At 41.7% G+C, this 20171-nt stretch overlaps 2 protein-coding genes across 5 annotated transcripts; one reads left to right on the top strand and one right to left on the bottom strand.

Annotated features, from left to right (window-relative positions):
- The first annotated feature begins 230 nt into the window (after positions 1–230).
- Positions 231–16988, top strand: LOC136434452 (microtubule-associated protein futsch-like). 3 transcript variants are annotated; one of them, XM_066427273.1, is made up of 20 exons: positions 231–422; positions 4157–4369; positions 4569–4759; positions 5149–5386; positions 6247–6363; positions 6730–6848; positions 7249–7424; positions 7827–8176; positions 8310–8750; positions 9642–9758; positions 10110–10270; positions 10645–10752; positions 11242–11461; positions 11892–12035; positions 12645–12925; positions 13409–13715; positions 14043–14182; positions 14663–14819; positions 15156–15240; positions 15702–16988. In XM_066427273.1, the coding sequence occupies exons 2-20, from the start codon at positions 4162–4164 to the stop codon at positions 15859–15861; spliced, it is 3720 nt and encodes a 1239-aa protein (XP_066283370.1). In that variant the 5' UTR covers positions 231–422; positions 4157–4161; the 3' UTR covers positions 15862–16988. The 3 variants fall into 3 exon arrangements, with proteins under 3 accessions (XP_066283370.1, XP_066283361.1, XP_066283355.1); XM_066427264.1 differs by having other exon boundaries at positions 5146–5386; positions 9645–9758; XM_066427258.1 differs by having other exon boundaries at positions 5146–5386.
- On the bottom strand, positions 16668–20079 carry LOC136434470 (peroxisomal targeting signal 2 receptor-like). 2 transcript variants are annotated; one of them, XM_066427294.1, is made up of 4 exons: positions 20062–20079; positions 19193–19383; positions 18408–18526; positions 16668–17953 (listed from the first exon to the last, which is right to left on the bottom strand). In XM_066427294.1, the coding sequence occupies exons 2-4, from the start codon at positions 19293–19295 to the stop codon at positions 17231–17233; spliced, it is 945 nt and encodes a 314-aa protein (XP_066283391.1). In that variant the 5' UTR covers positions 19296–19383; positions 20062–20079; the 3' UTR covers positions 16668–17230. The 2 variants fall into 2 exon arrangements, with proteins under 2 accessions (XP_066283391.1, XP_066283382.1); XM_066427285.1 differs by lacking the exon at positions 20062–20079 and adding an exon at positions 20029–20047.
- Positions 20080–20171: the final 92 nt, after the last annotated feature.

Raw genomic sequence — 20171 nt, 5'->3', positions numbered from 1 at the left:
TTACATAGCAAAAATAACCTGAAGGATTGTTGAAATGATAACGATTAAATTTGATGCTTTGATGCTGTCTTGTATTTTTACTTGCTGTTCTGATACAAAGTGCTAGAGGCCGCTTTTGATCCATGGCGCGAAGGGTGTGCTTCAAATAATGGTCACTAGTCGGCGTTTCTTAAAAGTAAAATTGCGCATGCGTATCTTTCTCGACCAATCAGATTAAACCGTGTGAGATTTAAATTTTCAGTTTCCACCAGAAGGGTCGACGAGGCTGGAGCTGAAGATTTCATGCGCTCAGAATTTTAGATTGTTTCAATAGTTTAGGGATTCAAAAGTACATTGGTGTAAACTGGGCGTCTAAGACTACCGACGAAGGTCAAGATTTGGATTTCAAGCTGATTTTTCAGAGCAGACGAAGAGAAGAAACGGTGAGTGTCTGTGAAGTGGTGAAATCAAGGATAATTTTTCAGTCTGCCATGATAGCCGTGACGCGTTTGTTATTTCCTCGCCTTTTCTGCCCGCTTTTCATTTTGACAATCAGACAAGCATAAACGTGTGATTTAAGAAGATGAAGAAGAAGTTAAGTGGAACTTTTACATGAGAAACCAACTGTGTTAGAATTCGAAATTGGGGTGACCATAACAGACCTTAGAGTTAGACTTGAAATAATACCATTAAAAAACAAGAGCTTTTCAAAAAAGCTGGCGTTTCGGCTACGTTTATGAGTGTCCCTTTACTTGAAGTAAAATCTGCCAGAGAAAGTCACTCAAGGGCTGTTCAGTCTATAAGAAGAATTGTCATTTTGGGAAATGAGTACTGTTTTAATAGAGAAAGGCAGATTGGGGAAAGCAATTTTGAAGTTACGTCACTTAACTTAAGTGCTTTTGAAAAAGCTGGTCTTGGCCTACAACTTGTACTTATTTGTAAAATGTACAATAGGCTCATTATAAAAGCTATCAATGTAATTATGTACATGGCACGCAATAAAACATAAAATTTGAAAAAGCACCATTGAATCATCAGCACTATGGTAATTAAGTGAAATAGAAGTTCATAACAGCTAAGGTTCTATCTAAAATGACTACCAAATGTCAAACAAATCAACAGCTACCTCATCCGTATTATTCTGGTTTCCGTATTTACAACATTTCTTCCTTATTTTCCTGGGTAATTTTGCTAAAATTCATGAAAATTCCCATAGTTTTGTGCCGAGCGGCGCCACTTTCCACGTCCGTGTTGTCTGAATGAAGTCGATACTGAACAATGGAGCATTTGCTACTGTAACAAAGGATCGCTGTTTTGCAAACAACATCAAGAGCCTCTGTTTACATCGGGGATAGAAGTTTAGTGGCGAGTGTTTTGCAAGAATCATCTTACCGCGCATAGGAGCCGCTGCACGGTATTTTCCATTACAATGAACAGAAAAATTCGAATGCCGGGTTTGGAATCTATGAAGTCCTGTTCATAAGACAAAGGCCTTGTATATATTAAATGAATATTTAAAAATAACAAATATAAAATATTTCTTTATTTATTAATGAAAAAAATGAAAAAATGATATTCATAAATATGATATTGATAGATTAATATAATATCAATATATATTTTTGATATTCAATATCTAAAAAGAAAAAAAAATCCATGCACGGACACGAACCCGGATCTTCTAGGTCCGAAGTGCTTCGCGTTGCCAGATGGGCTAAGCTGCGGTACGTAACCCGTCTCTCTGTACGTAATGCTATAACCTCACTATATGGTATCATTTATGTCGATTTTTGGTCGTTTTCTTGACGAAATCATTTTTTTTCTTCTGCAATCTTGTGGAATAGATGTAATATGGTCATTTTTCAGGATATCAAAGTCCGAAACCACAATGCAATGATATTTCCGAACAGTTGTAGCAGTTACATGCGGTCGCCCTCCTGTGTGTCATGCAAATCTAGCCTGCCTGCCTTTTCGTGCTCCCTTGCCATATAAGGCAACGGCTATACAAGGATTTGGGAACGTATTGCCATATAAGGTCTTCTGGTGTGCGACACAGTGTTGAACCAAACAGCATGCATCGAGCCTTGATCGAAGCATCCTGCATGCGCTATGCATGCATCGAAGGTAAAAGCCAGGACATTGCGTTCCGGCGCGAAGGCGCCGAAACGCAAAAAGGAAGATACGTGTGTGTGTGTCTATATTGAGCTTAGACATCCACATGATCCAGGTACACATTATACAGTCAAACCTGCCCAAGGCGACCACCCGGCGGACCGAGCAAAAACGGTCGCGATGGACAGGTGGTCGCCATGAAGAGGATTCCACTCACATGTTTCCAGGTTGAGGTTTTCAAATACAGAACGTAAATGGATGGAAAATTATGTGAATTTAGACAGCGCGACCCCCGCCAGGTTCAATTCTCATTGACAGAAAGATCCTACAAAAATTACATTTTCCGTTATCGTTGTAATAATTGTATACCGCTACATCGTGAACAAATTTTCGTCATAATTTTGACTACAAAACAATGGCTACAAATCGATGCCTCGCAGCGCCCTCCCGCATTCACACGTTACATTGAATAATACACACACACACGCACATCATCGAAGTTTTAAGGCCAAAGACAAATCCCTAGAAAACACCTGCTGGCCGCAGCCTTTTTTTGGGGCGCCGACCGCTGGATAAAAGGGGCAAAAAGTTTTCGATCTGACAACTAAAGATGAAAACGGAACGGTGTGATTTCGTCACGCCGCCAAGCTCTGTGCGACCGCATCGAAAGGTATTAGTCAGTGCAGCAGAACGCACAGCGTCCAATAAAGGTTTGTGAGATTCATGGAAATAAAAAAAAAATAAGAATATTAATTTTCATAAATAACTAGAGTATTCGTAAATGTTCATACACAAAAGCATCGTGTTTTAGAAAGGTCAGCGGTACGCCAAATCCGGGCCGCCACAAATCCAAGATGGCGTCGGGACCGAGGAACAACATTTCTCGCCCGATGTTTTGCCCGCCGCGAAGTCATTTTTCGGCGGAGTTTAGTAAGACACAGACACATTTTTGTTGGAAATACAAGAAATAGATAGTGATTTCTGTGAAATCTGACTTTTTGACGCCATGCACTACGTATTCGTTCTGAAAATTGAGTTTAAACCGAACTGAGTTTGCGGTAAACTATAAGATTACGATAGGCACAACAACATCACAAACATTTGTCTTTACAATGTTTATAGGGGGAACGTTTTATTAAAACACTTCATGGAGGAATCGATGCTATAACATTGCTATTCCGTATATTTTTGTCCTTATTTTTGTCCTTCAAAGTCTTGAAAACATTTCCGTGAAATCCGACAGCAAAATGATCCGAGGTCACCACACGCTTGAAAATTAGGCGGCCGCCATGGGCAGGGACTGTGCTCTGTGCGGTCCCAATTCGTGGCGGTCGCGGTCGCGTTGGACGGGTGGTCGCCTTGGGCAGGCAGCTTAATGCTTGTGCCTATGGGGAAAATTTTCGGGACCGAGAAACAAGCGGTCGCCATGGCCAGGTGGTCGCGTTGAAAAGGTGGTCGCCTAGGCAGGTTTGACTGTATATGCATTCTACAAAATAAATCAAAGAGTAGAAAGTTTATCCAGCTACATGTATAATAATACAGATGACGTCATTTCCTTGTCAAAAGATTTGTAATATATCTAAAAATTATGTTAGTTTAACCTCTAACACACAGTGAAGAATTAAGCAGTTGGGTTGACAACTTGACTGTCTTTGTCAGAAAGCATATATTTGTCATACCAGCCCAAGAATTTGAAAAAAAACCCACACATTTCAATGCGAAAAGGGCCAGAAGTTGAGAAAATATGGTGGTCCCCAACAAAAAAATTATAAGAACATCAATTTCAATGCCCAAACTCTCGCATTTGATCTAACATTAGGGCTTCATGTGGTGCAAAGTGAGTAGGTCACTTGATTAGTTTATAGGAGCCCGTGTGATACAAGTAGAAGCCTGTGGGATACAAGAGGAGCCCGTGAAATACCGCAAAGTACAGATCAGTCTAGAACACTTCTATCAAACGTTATCACCACCCAGGTATGACATAAACTTTCTTACACCCAACCCAATAGTGGTTGTACTGCTCGATTTGATCAACCAACCAATACCTTCCGCCCTGTCTCTCCAGTGAGAATGGAACGTTCCCGAGTGGCAAACCATGCCGGTGCATACAAGAAGCAGAAGGATGGGGGTATCGACAAGCGTGCCTTGAGGGCACACCGTCGCTCCATCGACCAACGGAACATCCGCGACCATCAGCTGATGGGGCGCAGGAAGATCGATGACATGTCACCCCTGAAGGAGGTGGATCTGAACATCTCACAGGACCATCAGGAACAGGGTAAGGAATAAGATGTCACAAAGAAACCTGCAATGGATCTAGCAGAAAAAAGTCTTGCCTTGTTTTGCCTTGAAACGTCTGACTTTAACTTTAGTATAAGGCATTTATACAGTTACTTGATCTATTTTGTATTTTGTAATTTTCTACCTGGATGTCTTGAACTTTCATTGACGTACCTGATGTTTTACTGTTGCTTTAGCTGCTGTGTCCAAGCACGCAGTGAAGCCCGACCGTCGGGAGATGCTGTTGAAGTGGAGGCAGGAGAAGGAGCTGAAGCAGAAACTGGCCGCTAGAGAGAAGGTCAAGAACAGGACCTTCAAAGTCTGCCACGTCAAGTATGACCCCACCCCCACCTGGTCTACTGCTGAGGGAGACAAGAAGAAAACTAAGGTTCTTGTGTTTTCTTGCTGCATGGTACAGTGCTGTCTCTGTCAGTCTCAATGACTAGGATCTGTTACAGGGTATGGTACAAATTCTGGCACAAATCAAATTCAAGTTCAAGTACGTTACTGTTCAAAGTCCAAAATGTTCAAGAGTAATAGTGACCTAATTAATAATAAGTATAAGGGCTAAAGTTAACTTACACAAATGAAGCAACATTATACCAAGGCTTGAACTTCATTTTTGTATACCTGTACTAAAAGAAGTCATATTCAGTAAGAAAAAACAAACAAACTATTGTTTTTTATTACTATTCATTGAAAATGAGTATGATGAGGGAGCACCATCGTTCCATTTTTTAGGGAGATCCCTGTAACCATTTCTTCCCTTCCCAGCAGCCAGTTGGCCCCATGAGGGTGTCGGCCAGACTCGCTGCCAAAACGGAGGCGAAACCCAAGTCCGACGCTCCGGTTAGAAGGGTCACCAGGTCACGAGCCGCGTCAGCCAATCAGAAGGAGGAGGTAGAGCCTCCCAAGCGTACGACGAGGCAGCGTGTTCCAAGCGGCACGGCGGCGGGAAAGCAGGAGGCTCCGCAGCACCAGACAAGGAAGAGAGCCACTAGCACCAAGGAGACCGGTAAGACATATTTCTTCATGATTAGGGGGATTTCTTACAGCTGGGCTGTAGCATGAAATACTTTGAATTCATTTATTTTTGCTGGTAATGAACTTTATGGTATCAAGGGAAAGGAGGTTTTTGTGGTGTTTGATCAAGTTTGCGGTTGAAACAATTCTGTAGTACAGCAGAAATTTGAAAAATACATGTCATGATTGCATGTTAAGTGGTCACCTCAAATTAAAGCCTCTGTGAACATTTGAAGAATGACAGTACGACAAAGGCCACCTGACAGGGCTAAAAGAGTTTTTCTCCTTAGCCCACAGCATTTGAGGCTGCCAGCTGTAAAGATAACTTACATCTTAAAAAATGTCTAAATTTGGCTGATGACTGGTGCCATACCTGCTCCTTTTATGGGACCATAAGGCCATGTTGATTTGATTGTATGGATGACATCCGTGAGCACATCAATTTTTGTCCATTTCCAAAAAAAAAGAAGTTTTCTACCATACTGTAAATCGTGCAATGAAGCTACAAAATGAGCAAATATACGCCGTCAATTTCAAAAAGATATTTCGGAAAATGGATATATGTACTTATGTTGCAGAATGCCAAAGGCAAAGAAGAAGATGTGAAAGAACAAAAATGAATACGTTTCTCTGTGGTTTAGTGATTTGTTCAACTTTCCTGACCACATAGATTTCATAATGAAGGCAACTTTTTTTTGCGAAACTTTTTTTAATTTGCACGCTCGCATCAGTTTTGGGGTTCCCAGAGGATGTCATCCATATAATCCAATCAACATGGCCTTAGATGTTGTAGACATAACAGAAATGGCAAGGAGAAATTTAAACTGTTCCCCCTAACCACTGACCTTCCAGAGCCCAAGCCTGCACCTATGAAGAAGCGTGCCGCCAGTGGAGCAGCCGCCGCCAAGCAGGCTGAACCGACGAGAGTTACTCGGGCACGAGCCAAGAGTGAGGCTCAGGGACTGGCAGGTGTGGCTAATATATTGTCACCTCTACCAGTGACCTCTGCACTGCAATTTCCTTCATATTACTCGAAATTTGGCCCCCACTTTTGTGCCCCTATTTGCATTTCAGTGGATCGTAGCTCAAGCAAGCACAGCAATTCAGTGTTATATCGCAGGCTTGTGAATATTTCTTCTCACAGTTTCTTCTTTGAACTCTAGATATTTCAGAGGGTCAAAAGGTTTCTGATTGACTGAAAATGTGAAATACGAATAGGACAACAACATGGAAGTGGACACAGTGATGGTGTCACATGACAATGCTTGATTTCTTTATTGATTGTGCTGAGTCAGCAAGTGTTCGACAAACATGCCAACCTCCCTGTTCCCAAAGAGCCCGCAGCTAACCACAGGACCATGGACGACGGCCTTGATGATGACCCTCAACCTGTGAACTTTGACTTCAGCCTCAGCAAGGTCACCACAGTGTCCAATCAGAGGGGAGAACCACAGGTAAGTTTATTCACATGTGACTACCTTGCTATTTTTGTCCATAAAATAAGATTTCATTCTATCTGTTACAATCCATATCATACAGTCTATCAATGTGTAAAAAAATCAATTTTACAAATATCATTTATACATATACTGCTTTAGAAATAGTACTTACAGGGATTCCTCAAAACTTTGTTTTTGATGGACTAAAAGGGAAAGAAATTTATCTGGTGAAGGTTACTGCACTGGTACAGGTATGCAGAAAAAAGTATTTCAAGCCCAGCTATACTAGCTGTACGTAGCACCTGTCCTTGCTAGATAAATGCTACAAACATGCAGAAAACTAGATAAAAGTGGATCAAGATTCTCTTTGAGTACAGTGCAAACTAACAGTGCTACTTTCTCCCCCTACCCCCAGGAATCGAACCCTGGACCCTCATTTGCCCCAGCGGAATTCTCCTTCCACGCACCGAGTCACCTACCTTCCTTCTCATTCACTCCCATGAGCCCGAGATCGGCTGATGCATTCTTGTTCCCAGGGTCCGGTGTTGGCGGATCGTTCCTCAACTCACCTGTTGTGTCCAAAAATAACAGGTAAGAATAAGGGGGTAATCTTGCTCATTCTTGAATTCAAACTATAACAGTCAAGATGTACCTGAACGGGTGACCACTTCTACATATGGACCACCTGGTAAATGATCACTTTTTGGTGGTCCCTTATTTATTTTTCCCAATGACACAACCATTAAGAATCCTGCCTGTAGTGACCACCTGTCTACATAGACCAGATTTTATCAGTCACCTGAGTGGTCTTCATGGGCAGCTTTGAAGTAGAGTTTGTAAGGGGCTCCAACATTTTGTTACTGGGTTGTGGGCTTTATCACCTATTGTTGAACCTCTTTCTAAAGAAACAAGATTTTTTGATGACTGTCTTTGATAAAATGGAGTCCATGGTTTGTGAAAAGCATACAATCTTGTCATTTCCGTTTTCTTCAGACACTCGACGCCCAAGTCTGTCACCCGTAGAAGCAGGAGGACCAGCAAACGAGCTGAGGGTAGCGAGGCGGCTCCCATCACCATGGCAACTGAACAGCCAACCAATGAGATGCCATCCATTGAAAATCAGACCAATAAAGAGCCAGAAGCCGTTGCTATGGCAACTGACACTCAGACCAAAGAAGAGTCTGCTCCCATCCCCATGGCAACAGAAGAGACAGCCAACGAGGACACAGCCAGTGAACAGCCAGTCATGCCAGAGCCAGCTCCCATTGCCATGGAAACAGAGAAGGAAGCCAGTGAGGGCCCAGCAGACGAGCCAGCCAATGGGGAACCCCTTGTGCCTGAAGGTTTGTGATCTATGTAGTTTCTATGTATGCCTTACAACTAGTTGAGTTTTGACACATTTTCAAGAGTGTTTGTTGCAGCAGTTTTATATACCTTTTGTAAGAAATTTTCTTGTTGTTTCCCCCATCTTTACAGAGGCTGAGCCAAAGGAGGAAGCTGAACAAGTTGAAGCCCCGCTGGAGGAGCCAATGCCAGAGGCACAAGACGTCTCAGAGGTGCCAGCTTCTGCTGAGACTCTTCAAGACGACGTCCAGGTCCATGAGATGGAAGTTTCCCAAGAAACAGTTCAGGAAACACCCCACAATGCACCAGCTGCCAACCCATCGTCAGATGCCCCAGAGCAGGTGATTCCATCCCTACATGATGGTACTCCTGCTGCTGTGGCTGCAGAGGACGTCATGCCTGTTAAAGATGCCAACAAGCTCATCCAGCCCGCAGATGACTTCACTCAGGGACCTGAGGAAACTCCTGCTGTTGTAGATGAAAAGGCAGCAGCTGCGGAGGACGGCATGCATGTGGGAGACATCAACGGGCTCATCCAGCCTGCAGATGACAACATGCAACCTGAGGATGAAGGTAAGGTCTTTGCTGGTGACAGTGGGCAGAGACTGCTGCTGATAGGATTTTTTTGTTTGTTAATATTTCATGAATTTGACTGCTTCAGGTAGATACAGAGCACAGACTGCCACGTGACTTGCTCTTGCTCTTCTTGTTATCACTATCAGAAAAGTCATAACAGTCTTTAAGCTTTTTCAGTTTTGAATTGATGGTATTTGGTTTTAAAGGAGTACTAAACTCCAGAAGGCAGTGTTATTTTCCATTAGATTATGTATCAATTAATACATAATCAGCCGATTTTTTTACAAAATTCTGCTTGTGGTGAATTACACAAGGTGTGTTTTTTAAAACAATATTATACCTACTAACCCCTGCAGACCCTACCCATGTATTCCCTATGCGTTAACATACATATTTGACCATGGATATTATCGGCATAAATGAGGGTGGTTAAGCACAAGAAGAAGGTAAATTGTTAATAAGATATAAAAGAACACATAGTAAGACAAGTTTTTCTTAACCACCCTGACATTCTTTTTGTAATCTAACTTTTGTCAGTCCTTGTCAGGCACATTGTATTGAGCCATAGGCTGAGGTTGTTTGGAGGGTCACCTGGGGAATTTGGTAGATGCTGAATGATTTTTAATGCGCACGGTACTAGTGGGTACTTTATCACATACTGTAAAAAGTACTCATGTTTACTTCCTAACATTATCATCTATTGGAAAATAACTCTCCCCACTAGAGTTTAGGACTCCTTTAAGACCTAAAGTATAGTCTTTGTTCCAACACTTGCAACGTTAACATACCCAGACTAACTGAGTTTTATATAGAAAAAAGAGTGCATTATGTAACACAAGCTTTTGAATTTTAGAAAGTTTCTAAAGCCTGCTTTACTTGTTTGAACAGCAGAGGCCCACGATGTTCCGTACTTCCGCCGGCTGCTTGTGTCCCAGGCAGAACATCTGACCGTGCTGTGCAGCAAGTGGGAGGATGTTGTGACTGAGGATGGTCTCTCCGAGGAAGGTTGGTCTGTTTCTGTGTGGCTCAAGTTTTTCCAAACAATTCGTCATAACAATATAACATTTGCTTCTGTTCGTACGTTCCAGTTATTTTTCATAGTAGCTATTAGAACTTGATTTTAAGGATATTTGACTTGTTTTTCTTCCAGTTTGTATAAGAAAAACACATTTTTTTGCAAGAATATCTTTACAAGCTTACCAAGCTACTTTAGAAATTGCATCACATGAGAAATGATTATAAAAGAAAAGCAACAGAGGGAGATATCTCAAGGGTTGACAAGGTACAGTTTCATGGTCTTTCGAGACTGACAGATGTCATGATAAATAATGACCTTTCTGTTATGTTTTCATCCAGTTCAAGGTCAGATCAGGACCACCATCGGCCAGGCACAACTGCTGATGGACCAGCGCTTCAAGCAGTTCTCGGGTCTGGTGGACAACTGTGAGTTCAACACCGGCGAGAAGGAGACAACCTGTCAGGACCTGCAGGGCTTCTGGGACATGGTTTACTTCCAGGTCAGACAGGGTGTACTTCCGGGTCATGATCAATTGTGATCTCCAATTAGATGTTTGGGTGGAAGGTTGTAAGGTTTTCCCACAGCCAGCTGCAGGCTTCTCTCATAGGCCTCTGGCAGTTTGAAAACATTGTAATCCACCACCCCAATATCTGCTTGTGCAAATCTTTAAGTGTTTCATCTATGTTTCAACTAACCTTTGAGTTGATTTTATTTATTTATTTATTCGGCTGTAGAAAAAGGGCTAACCCAACTAGCCGAAGACTCTGGTAACTGAACAATATGCAACATTTAAATGTGTATTGGTAGACTTCAATACTATCGAAATTTTAGTTTTGTCTAATGTTGAATTAAAATCAAATTCCATGTTTTCAGGTTGAGGATGTTGATAAGAAGTTTGATGATCTTGAGAAGTTGAAGGCCAGGAACTGGGAGCCAGAGGAGGTCAAAAAACCTGTCAAGGTCAAGAAGAAGATCGTCAAGGTACTGCTTTTCATTGAACTGTCTTATAGGTTTATAGAAGGGTCTTATTTAATATCTATATTCAAATGTTCCTTACACCATTGTGTCTTATTTTTTTTGCACACAGCCTTTGAATTGTGAAAATAAATCTGCTTGATAAAGGTGTGGCGCCTAGTCAAGGAATGAATTTGGAACTAGTACACCTTCTGAACTGTATCTAACTCATGATCTGTAAATGTTATTTCAGTCTGTGATAACATTTTGCAGAAACCTAGCGTTAGACTACTGCAAATCTTTAAATGTTTGCAGTGGTTTTATTTTTACAATGACCTCTTCCTGCAAAATCACGACACCACAAATATGTGTTTTGTACTATTTCCTCTGTACCACAGAATTGCTTCAACCATGAAATGTAAACACGGCAAAAGCCTCCTTTCACTGCTGCAAATTGAAGTCCCTGCGAAAACAAGTGGATTTACAGTAACACACCATTTTTTGATGATATTTCAGAAACCCATTAAGAAGCCTGCAGTAAAGAGCAGTAAGGACCGAGAAGCAGCCAGGAAGAGGCTGGCGGAGGCTAAGGCGGCCATGAAGGCTGCCATGATGGCTAACAAGGAGCAGAAGGAACAGAAGGAGGAGGCCAAGGTCACAGAGGAAACGGTGACCTTTGACGGAGGGTTCTTCAAAGTCAACAGTCCAGCCAAGACACCACAGTTTCACTGCAGAGGTCAGAGGCCATGTTATGATTGTAATTTGTAGAGTAGTTTTTTGATTTATCACTGCAAAAAGGACATTTGCTGGAGTTCATTTTGCTAAAATGATTAACATCATTAAAACATATACAAGTATACACAATTGGTCTAACTTCTTCTACATCTAACGTTAACTTTACGTCCAAAGCTCCTATTTATGATGAATTGTGTGTTCCTATATACAGCTAACAAGGAAGGAATCAACTTGTTACAAAGGATTATGAGGCGGTAAGAAATGAATGTGCTGGTATGATTATTCTGGAAATGAGAGAGATAGCAAAAGGCAAGTCTTGGGATGCAGAGATTTTTTACACATGCAAAATTGCATGACATAGACTATTTCTGCATGTGGGTATTTTGAGCCCTGACAATGATGTTTCTGTGTCTACTTTTGTTGTCCCCCAGCTGGCACCCCGCTGAAGGTGCTGAATGCTACAAGTGAGGACAGGAGACTGTCCAGAACCATGGACCCCCAGATGCGCCGCCGATCAAACCGCCTCACACCCAAACCTGTCAGTCAGCTGATCCAGGCTCTCACACACACGCCAGGTAGGACAGATTTAAATACAAACAGACAAAGCGGCGTTGTACTCAACTTATAGTTCATGTTCAATGTAGTTGTTTTGCTTTTTGTCTGTTGGCCTTTATGTGATAACCTTCAGCCTGCCTAAAGTAGCCCTTTGGCTTTGGTACCAAGTTTGTATCAGTTATAGACAGCAGGGAAAAGGTAATATCATCTTGAATCTGACCATGAATATGTCCACACTGAGGTAGATAGTAAATGCCATGTATATTTATTTTACCTTTGTCTATAGAGCATTTGTCACATTATAAAGTGGGAAGCAAGTCAAAAATAGCCCTTGAATGCACACTACTGTAGACTATAGATAGGTTTGACCGTAATACTGTACATGCAGAAATGTTTGCGGGGATTTGATTTCGTGTTAGGGAGAAAATGGAGTGTTCGCGGTGGTTTTGAGGTCGCATTTGAAACAATAATAGTGCTACAGTCACACAATGGAACAGCTTTTTGGGTGGTTTTAAATTCGTGGTAAAGAGTTCACCGCGAAAACCGCGAACATAAAATCACCGCAAACATTTTTGCATTTACAGTATTGTACAGTATCATTTAATTTGAATATTCGGAATACCATACAGGAAACAAACAATCTCCTGTTGCCATGGAGACAATCAACAAGACCCCATCGTCGGCTGGTCCACGGCGGTCTGGCAGACTTACCCCTCAGCCAATCACAGCGCCGATCCTTGAAGACACACCTGATGCCATGGCAACAAGAGAACTTGTAGTGATAGGGACGCCTGTAAAACTACATAGCCCGATTGGGGAGAGGTCAGAGCTCACAGAGGATGTCGACACAGAAGATTTCGTGGAACACGGGGTTGTTGCTATAACAACGGAAATGCCCCAGCAAGGAGAGGTTAGTTTGACAGGCAATAGCTGTGTTTTGCTTTTTACTTTTACTTAGTTTTAGCAAGCTGGAAAATGCAAAACTGACACAATGTATTTCTGATGAAAGTTAGCCACAACAATGCAGGAAACATCAGAATGGTACATTGGAAAATATTGTAAAGTATGATTTAGACCAGATGTTATATATGTTCTATTGCCCTGTTTGTCATGGTATGATAAATGACAGACATTTGACAGACATTGGAAAGCATTTTGTGTATTTGATTCCTTTCATGTTGATGATTTCGTTGGCATACCTTTGCACATGTAGCTGCAAGCATTGTCTAAACTCTCTGGTGTGGATACCCCTTCTGTACTAGGTTACAACAAGTTCCACTGTATAATTGTAGTTCTAGGGAAATACAAATCTTTGAAGACATCAATGCTGTGTTGATAACTCCTGTACTTCAAGGTATGACCATTTCTTGTTCTTTGCTTAATTTTTGCTAAGGAGAGGAAACAGTCCTTCAGCATGTTCCTGATGCCCACATCCTCCGCTGTTGACAACAGCGACACTGGCGTACCTGAGTCACATGACAGCAGCACAGAAGTTCCCGAGCCTATGGAGACGGAATTGACCAACACGTCTGACGCGGAGATGCACAGCCCCATGAAGCGCAGCCTGGCCACCATGTTTGACCAGGAAGGTCACACCAAGGTTAAGACTCCGGCCAGGAGAGTGGCCAGGAAGAGCATGGTCAACTTTGTGTCTCCACCGGAGGAAGGCTGTCTTGCCAAGCCTCTTCCTAAGACTCCAGGTATGTCTTCCATTTGTGGTTCTAGTTGTCCTTAGTTCAGGGAATGGTCTTTTTATCAAGGCATAGAAGTCATGGGCACTTAAAAGTTTAAGTGTCATTCATTGCTGTGTATTGGTTGAAAAAACAGTAAATTTTCAGGAATGTGCTTTGGTCTCTTGTTTCTGTATTTCTATAATATGTATGATTAGTTATAAAGATGCAATGTACTTAACTTTGAATTCATCATGGACACTCGATCTAGGCAATATACTCAGCAGCAGAGAGACACTGAGTCCAGACAAAGTCCTTGAAACAAGTTCTAAAGTACCTTCTTGTTTTCTTCCCCAGCTCCTAACATGTTCAAGACCAGACTGGCTACAGAGGAGCCTGTGCTCTCCCCTCTCACCTCCGCAGTGTTAGACAAGCCAGCCTGTGCCACGCCAGCCACCCTGCTGGCCAGTCTCAACATGAACCCCTCAAGACAAGAGGTACAGTCCAACTGAGAAAACTTAAGTCAAAACTGCCCAAGAAAATCTCTAAGTCTAAGTGGACAGGTGGTCATTAGAGTCTATACAGGATTCTTAATGCTTGTGTCAATGTGGTCACATATGCAAGGTGGTCCTTATGTAGAATACAAAAAGGACTTGTTCAGGTGTGACTGTCCTTCAACATGGGGTTTAAAAAGGAGTGAACCTCCTGCTGGCAGTGTTCATGTGGGCCAAAGAAGTTTTACATCCAGGATTTAAACCCCAAACTAGCCCACTGCATACCACTTAATGTAGTCAGCGCAGTTTTTTCCAAATCATTTCAAAAGATCATGTTTCTATTCATATCATGTGTGTCTTTATGTCTAGCATATCAAAACAATACATTTTAGGTGATGTTCAACCAAAAATCTGTATACTAGGAGATTTTAGATTGTAAGTTTCCAGTATTGTCTCCTGATTTTTGTTGTTGTTGTTGTGAAGGACACGATGGACATTGGCTTCACCCCTCCAGACCAGAACCCCATCAGGGGCACAGAGGGAGGAGTCGGGACGTACCGGTCCAGCCTCAGCTCTGATGAAGAGGAGGAGGACCCAACCATCAACCTCATGGGCTTCTCTCCTGATCCACCAATCAGAGGTCAGTTTGAGATGAGATCCACCAATCAGTGATCACCAAACAACATCGTCCACCAATCAGGATTCAGGATGTTGTCAGTTTGAACTAATAATAAGATTCACCAATCAGTAAACACCAGACAACATCATCCTCCAATCAGGATTTATTAGTCAGTTTGAACTACTAAATCTAAGATATTCACCAATCACTGATCACCAAACAACATCTTTCACCAATCCTAGTATTATATCAGAAGAAACCAATCAGAGAACATTCAGGTTCTATTTGACTTTTGTAGTTTATTTGATTTTATATAAAGGTCAATGATTGTTTGATTTCTGTTTTTTTTCTGTTTAGTGAAGAAACAAAGCAGCAGTGAGGATGAGGAAACAGCAGGCACAGCTGTTAGATTTGCTGCCATCACCCCCTCCAAGAAAATGAGGTACTACCAATTTGAAGCTTTCTTCCACATCAGCATCTTTTTATTTGCTTCTCTCAGATTTTTCACTATTTGTACATAGAACAGAAACTTTGCATTCAGTTTGGTAAGGTATCCAGCTTTACCCTCCACCCTTTCATTGTGTTTCTTATAGTTATACTGTACCTGATTTGGACCGTTGTACCTAAGTCTTCTCGGGAACTGTGCTTGACATGTGAATGAGACCAATAGCATTTTCTCAGTGCTGTCACAATGACACCTATAGTACCAGAAAGGCTCTTCTTTGGCTTTTTTCCAAACTTGGATTGTGACCAGTATCAATAAGACTTGTACCTTCTGTTTTGGCTTCTGCATTTTATAGAGACTAAGTGGTTACTCAAGTATGTCAGTCAATGTAGAGTTGTGCTTATGAATGTTCAGATCAACAGGTACTTACTTAAGTGTGTCCTTTCCCCACCTATCAGAGACTACATGGGCACTGATGTTGTGATGTCCCCAGTACGGCGGTCCATGCGTCTGGAGTCGGCCGGCGCCGCCAGCCTTCCACAAACCGTTGTGAGGAACCTTCATGACCTTCCCGAAGACGTTGACTACGGTTACCAGCCCAACAAGAGCGTGCTCTGATGTGGTGAATGATGTTGGGTAGAGTTTTAACAACTTAACATGTAAGACACATAATAGTGTGTATGAAACAGTTGATATGAATGTAATTGGTCACACCAATTTAGTCAATTAGATTGTTGATACCTGCATGTAATGTTACATAAATGAGGCAAAAAAGCAAATTGAAAAAGTGTTCTGAGATAAAAACAAGGATGTTACTCTATGCACTCCTTAACTATGTGCCTGTCAGACTTTTTTCTTGGGTACTGTTTCCATGTTTTTCCAATCTGATGTAATTTCACAAAATGCAGGAACCAAAGAAAGGAAAATGGTGTGACCATACAAGAAAGTGATTCTTTTATTTTTGATATGTACATGTAGTGACTAGAACAAAAGAATAGGGGAGTATTTTATATAAAGGTGAAACTACACGCAAACTTGTTCTCAATTTTCTTGCCAACCATGTGTACTTTTAGAGAAGATTTTGTAGAAATAATTACTTTAACTCTATATCTGTGTCACACTTTTAACATTTGGGTTGGTCTTACCTCACACTCAACTCAAAAATAACACCAACATTTTCCTCAGTTGAATATTTTGCATACATGTATATATTGTAAAGACTTACACTATCATGAATTTCATACACATGCTTTACTCTCTGTACACGTTTACATTTTGTATTTCAGAAAAAGTGCTTTCTAACATTATCTCCCTCTACAATAGATATTTCATTTGTCCCTATTGTCTGTACTTCAACATCATTATCATACTGTCTGCTTTTTCAGCTGTCCTCAAATAGCGGAAAAGATATACCACAAACTTTCTGTGAGATTGAATCTTTTAATAGTGGTTTGAAAATCGTTCAGTTCACTTTGTGATACAATTGTTACATCTAATTTGTGTACTTAGCAATGGATTCAACTACAACAGTAGAAGAGGTAGAAAATCATTCAGCTTATTCGTAAAAATATCATATTGAAAGTTTTGAGATAAAGATTCAGTTGATGTGAGGAGTGGTTAAGTTTTATATCATTTTATATTGCTGACTGTTTTTTAGTAGGAAATATTCGAACATGTCGTGGTTGGAAGGATGTATATATGGAAGAAACTGGTAATAAAAGCATGTTATTGTGTTTTATATTCAATTTGTTTTGTGCTGAATTTTGATTCATTATGATTACATGTACCTACTATGGACCTGCACTAGGACATTCTCGGCTATAACAATCACACTTGTTCATGATATTGTAATTGTTACAAAGGAACTTGCGGTGCATTGGAGTGATAAAATGCAACAATCACAATTATTCTTATAATATTATGATTGTTACATGGGAACTTGTGGCTCACAGAAATGATCAAAATGCAACAGTTACAATAATTCCTGTCATGTAGGAGTTATACTCTTCGGTGTGTACACCCTAACCCACTCATCCCAAGAACAGTCAGCCACCTGTCCTGGCACGTGCAGGTTAAAGTCAAAACCGTACACAAACTCCGAGTGATGTTCTATCGTTTCCAGACAGGGCTGCGGTCGACTGAAGTCCCAAATCTTCACAGAAAAATCGTAGGAACTTGAACCAACAACGTTTCTCTCAAACGGGTAACATTTGACTCTCTTTACTGCATACTTGTGGCCGTCTAGTTGGAAAATTGGGCTTTGAGGCCTTCGAATGTCCCATCCTCTTATTGTGCTGTCCACACTGCCGCTTACTATGATATTGTCGTCATATTTGCACCAATCACAGCTGAGGACTTCTGCATCGTGAGCGGTCAGAACCAGTTTTGAGATCTGTGGGTTCCTTGTGTCCCAGACGCGCAGCGTGTGGTCACCTGAAGTGGAAGCAAAGCAGCATGGGATATGCGGTGACCAGATGGCACTGTACACAACGTGTTGGTGGCCAAGAAATGTCGCTATTGACTTGTCTCCTGCGGGGTCCCATAGTTTCACAGACTGGTCCCACGATGCACTGAGAACAAACTGTTCCCCGCGAGTAAGGCTCCAATCTACACCGTAGACCTCTTTGGTGTGTTCACGGAGAGATTTGATTGGACCTTTTGGTTGAGCTGTGTCCCAGATCTGTATGGAGCCATCTCCGGAGGCTGTTACCTGTCAATCAATCACAGAACAATGAGATAAGATTTCTGAATGTCAGAACCAGGCAGAGTTTATGTCAATTTGTTAATTAAACCAGGAGTGTGAAACGTTGCCTGTTTGTAATTTCAGCCTTTCAAATTCTAGTCTTCCCATGACTTGAACTTCCACTCATCAACCTGTTTTTTTCAGCCTGGGTGCCATCCTAGTTAGTTTACCCTGGGCTCCCATACTCGCTCTCTTACAATGGAGCAAGTGTGTGAGGCCCAGTAAACTAACTAAGCCTGGAATCCAAACCTATTATAGCTCCCGAGTCTCCTCTCTGCAACTCGGGAGCTATAATAGGTTTGGATTCCAGGCTAAAACTAACTACGATGGCACCCAGGCTTTAGCTTATATTGTCTCTGGATAATATTCTCATTCCCTTTCAAGTGACCGTTACTTGGTGTAAGCTAACAGATATCCTTACCAGAACATGTTCATTGTTCTCACTCCATGTGACGTCGAACAGTCCATCGTTCCAGTCAAACTTCTGAACCGGCCGGACCCCCTGGGGTAGGGACTCCAGCAGGTACAGGGACCCACTTCCTACAGGAGACAGGGACAACATGAACGTACATGTACTGTACATTGTGAAATATTCGCAGTAGTTTTAGGTGAAAAATTACAGTGAGGTCTCAATGATACTCAATGCAAACTCATCATGCTACAAAAATGTGCTCTGAATTACATCCTACTTGGCTATTGAGTATTCCCCCCTACAGCAAAATTAAGTCCCAAGTTGTGGCACTCTTCAAATATGCGGCCTCCTTCTTTATGTCCCATCCGAGGGACGTCCCTAACCAAAGCTAAATACAGTACTTGTTTTCACCTGAGTTGAGTGAGAAAATAAGTGTTGAGTGCCTTTCCCAAGGGCAAAATATAACATAAACTACTAGTACTAGGGACATGAACTCAGAACCAGTAGATTGTAAGTCAACAACCCTAACCACAAGACCACATTATGAGGAAAAGGCAGCAACAACAAGATTACTGCAGTGTAATACTTTGCCTGTGTGCTAGATCGTTTCCAGGGCTCAGGGTCTAATTCTGGGGGCTGTGGCAACATGTCCTTGGGAGCATGGGGGTCCTGGAGCTGAGGAGTCTGTGTAGGTCATGGGAACAATCTGGCATCCAGGCTATGCAATGCATGACTGTTTAGAATGTTAGGTAACTAACGTTAACAGTAACCTTACTAGTAACGGCCCGCCGTACCTGCTATGCCATAGTACTGACATGTGGCACAGGCTAACAGCTGGGGGTAGTAGGGTGAGAACTCCACTGCGTAGCCATGTCGCTGGGGTGTACGGAACGACATGGCAGTACTTCAGCTGGACAGTCCAAGTCAGTCCCTGTCCTCCTCATGGCCTTAGGGTGTTATAAGGCCTCAGTTTTACACTTTTACACTGTAAATACAGGAAATATAAATGATGATGATCTTTATTTGCTAACGTTAAATGTAGTAGTTTTACAAGCTGTGGCGACTGTTACAGCAAGGAGGTTAAAATAAGAACATCCTTGGTTACAGGGCTTACTTTTAGTTTACTTGCTGTCTTGTATATATATCCTATATACAAGACAGTAAGTAAAAGTAAGTCCTGTCACAGTCACCACGGCATAGCTTTACTTTTACACGAAATGAAGGCTAAACGTAGATACTTGTAGTTGTATAGTGTTCAGTTGCTAGTAGCTCGTGAACAAATATATATAAAATGGCCTTGAGTAAATGACACATTCAACATCATCGGAAAATGTCAGACCTGGTAGCTATCAAGCAAATCTAACATAATTTCAGAACAGTTAGTCTCACGGTTATACATCTACCAGTCGTTACATGTACTAATCGTCTAATGCATGAGTAAACAAATGCCCCCCTCCCTCAGACAGTGCACACTCTTTTTTTAGTAAAACTTTAACGTTACGTTCAAATCGCCACTGTTTTTTTTTTACGTCACTGAGATTTACGGTCAAATCGCTACATATTTAACACCATACAACAACATGAGACAGACTATTGCACCATTTCACTGAGGTTTATAATAGAAATAAACCTTAGCCGTGCATGTGATCGTCACACTTCTCACCTTTTGCCTGGTGAACTCTTTTTGACCCAGTGAACGATGACCTTTAGCCGCATGCGTTACGTCCCAGGCCACGCCCCCTGTTCACGTCAAGCAGATGTGTGGCGGGGGCA

Source organism: Branchiostoma lanceolatum, chromosome 1 (assembly GCF_035083965.1).
Source record: "Branchiostoma lanceolatum isolate klBraLanc5 chromosome 1, klBraLanc5.hap2, whole genome shotgun sequence".
NCBI lineage: Eukaryota > Metazoa > Chordata > Leptocardii > Amphioxiformes > Branchiostomatidae > Branchiostoma > Branchiostoma lanceolatum.
The sequence above is the reverse complement of the archived record's forward strand: the minus strand, read 5'-3'. Positions and strand labels throughout refer to the sequence as shown.

What these genes read in the sequence shown, in the direction of transcription:
- LOC136434452 (XM_066427258.1), top strand. Translation starts at nt 4,162, where the DNA reads ATGGAACGTTCCCGAGTGGCAAACCATGCCGGTGCATACAAGAAGCAG. An exon ending in GGAACCCCTTGTGCCTGAAG is followed by an intron (nt 8,177 to 8,309) that starts GTTTGTGATCTA and finishes CCATCTTTACAG; the next exon opens with AGGCTGAGCCAAAGGAGGAA. An exon ending in TCAAGAAGAAGATCGTCAAG is followed by an intron (nt 10,753 to 11,241) that starts GTACTGCTTTTC and finishes ATGATATTTCAG; the next exon opens with AAACCCATTAAGAAGCCTGC.
- LOC136434470 (XM_066427294.1), bottom strand. Translation starts at nt 19,295, where the DNA reads ATGTCGTTCCGTACACCCCAGCGACATGGCTACGCAGTGGAGTTCTCA. An exon ending in TCAGTACTATGGCATAGCAG is followed by an intron (nt 18,527 to 19,192) that starts GTACGGCGGGCC and finishes TGTCTCCTGTAG; the next exon opens with GAAGTGGGTCCCTGTACCTG. An exon ending in AGAACAATGAACATGTTCTG is followed by an intron (nt 17,954 to 18,407) that starts GTAAGGATATCT and finishes ATTGATTGACAG; the next exon opens with GTAACAGCCTCCGGAGATGG.